This window comes from Hipposideros armiger, unplaced genomic scaffold (assembly GCF_001890085.2).
Source record: "Hipposideros armiger isolate ML-2016 unplaced genomic scaffold, ASM189008v1 scaffold_24, whole genome shotgun sequence".
Taxonomy (NCBI): domain Eukaryota; kingdom Metazoa; phylum Chordata; class Mammalia; order Chiroptera; family Hipposideridae; genus Hipposideros; species Hipposideros armiger.
In genome coordinates, this window is record NW_017731374.1 from 3,880,688 (window position 1) to 3,882,472 (window position 1,785).

General features: G+C 34.9%; 1 protein-coding gene across 1 annotated transcript in view; it reads right to left on the reverse strand.

Moving 5' to 3' along the window:
* SVEP1 (sushi, von Willebrand factor type A, EGF and pentraxin domain containing 1) overlaps window positions 1-1,785 on the reverse strand; it is a 177,261-nt gene that overhangs the window by 95,195 nt on the left and 80,281 nt on the right. The window contains 1 exon segment of the mRNA XM_019635789.1: window positions 208-316. Coding sequence (XP_019491334.1) covers window positions 208-316 — 109 coding nt within the window.

The following is a 1,785-nucleotide window of genomic DNA, read 5'->3' on the forward strand; positions in this document are numbered from 1 at the left end:
CTAATTAGTTGGAAGTAATTTATTTGATACTGCTAATTTAATATATCCATAAAAATCATTAAGCACAGTATCAAGGTATTCAGTCATCCAAAAATAACTTGGTGAATAGATTAATAAATGTTCATTTTTCTAGTTTGCCCCACTCTTCTGGAATTACTATTTTTCAGATCAGTCTTGCAAACTACAGACACTAAATGATTTCATTACCAATTGCAAAGCCATTTTCATAGTCATAGTTATATTCAAGGCAATATTTTTTGGTCAGGTCCTCCAGTCTGCAGTCAATGTCGTCAGCATCACTACAAAACGAGGGGACCTGCAAATACAAAAATGAGGAGGATACAATGTCATTCACATCTGTGTGTGCTCTGGATAAGTCCTTGGCAATCCTGGCCTTCCCATCTCCATCAGCAGGAAGGAAGAGAGGGCTCTAAGCTCTGCTTGTTCCTGAAAAGGCTCTGACCCTCTTCCACCCCTTTCCCTCCCTCCTCTCACTGCCTGTGAACACCAGGATTAGTCGCATGCCTCTTTGTTTATGTCACTTACCATGAGAAGCCCAGGACTCCTGGGATATCTCTTATCTCTGAACTTTTACCCAATATGGCTCCTGAGGTCCCTTTTTTTCTGACTTTATCTCCCATCCCTCTTCAAGTTCTCAAAACCTTCCCCTGCGCCTTCTAAAGTTCACAGTCAATAAACAGCAATTCTCCTACTATTTTTTTAAAAAATTAAATTTATTGGGGGTGACAATGGTTAGTGAAATTACATAAGTTTCAAGTGTATAATTCTATAATACATCATCAATATATCGCATTGCGTGCTCACCANTGCACCGCAATACAGGGTTTCATCTATAATCAGACACTGTAATTTTTAGGCACTTCATTAGATTACCAGTGAATTACATTAAAAGTAGAAAGAAAAGTTTCCATGGAGCTACGTAGACATTGAAACCATTCTATCTTTGACTTACTATTAATTATCTTACCTTTAGAAGTAAATAAGAGGTGGGTGCAGAATTTTAATCAAGTTCTATTTCCCTCCAGGGTTTGCTCAATTCTTTTTTTTTTAATATCAATTTTATAAACAATGCACATAGATTTCTTTTGTGAAGATTATTCAGGCTATCTGCATAATTTCTGAAGGCAGCATGTAATTAAATATTTATAGGTATAATGCAACTATGACAGATACAACAGATGTTTGTTTCTTTAGGTGCCTTTGATATCACTGTGATCAACTACATGGATTCAGACTGTGGCTTCTTGATGTATGCCATACACTCTTAGTCTCAAGTGGCTTTCATCTCTCTGAACCTTAGTGAATCCATTTACAAATTGGGATCATTATTCTTACCTCATGCGTTTGTCTAATAACCATCTAGATCAACAGTTGACTCATTCTAAAACCTCAATAAATGATATCAATATTTGTCTGGGCATACTGCTGTTGCTTAGTAAGTGCTTTGATCATTAAAATCTATTTATACAGGCCTGTCCACCTACGTAAATTGTATTTTTGAGGTTTTGGGGTTGTTGGGTTTTTTTTGCTTAATTTATAGTTTTGGCCATTAAAATGAGCTGGGATCATTTTAGTTTTTTACTTAAACATTTTTGCCCTCATGTATTATGTAGCTATTATTGAAAAAAACTTATATGAGCAAAGAGAAAAATATTAAAAATTACCTATAATTCCACCACATAGAAATAACTACAATATTTTAGGCAAGATTTTTTTTCTATGATTCTACAGACACATACATATTCATTTATGCAATATAGACAC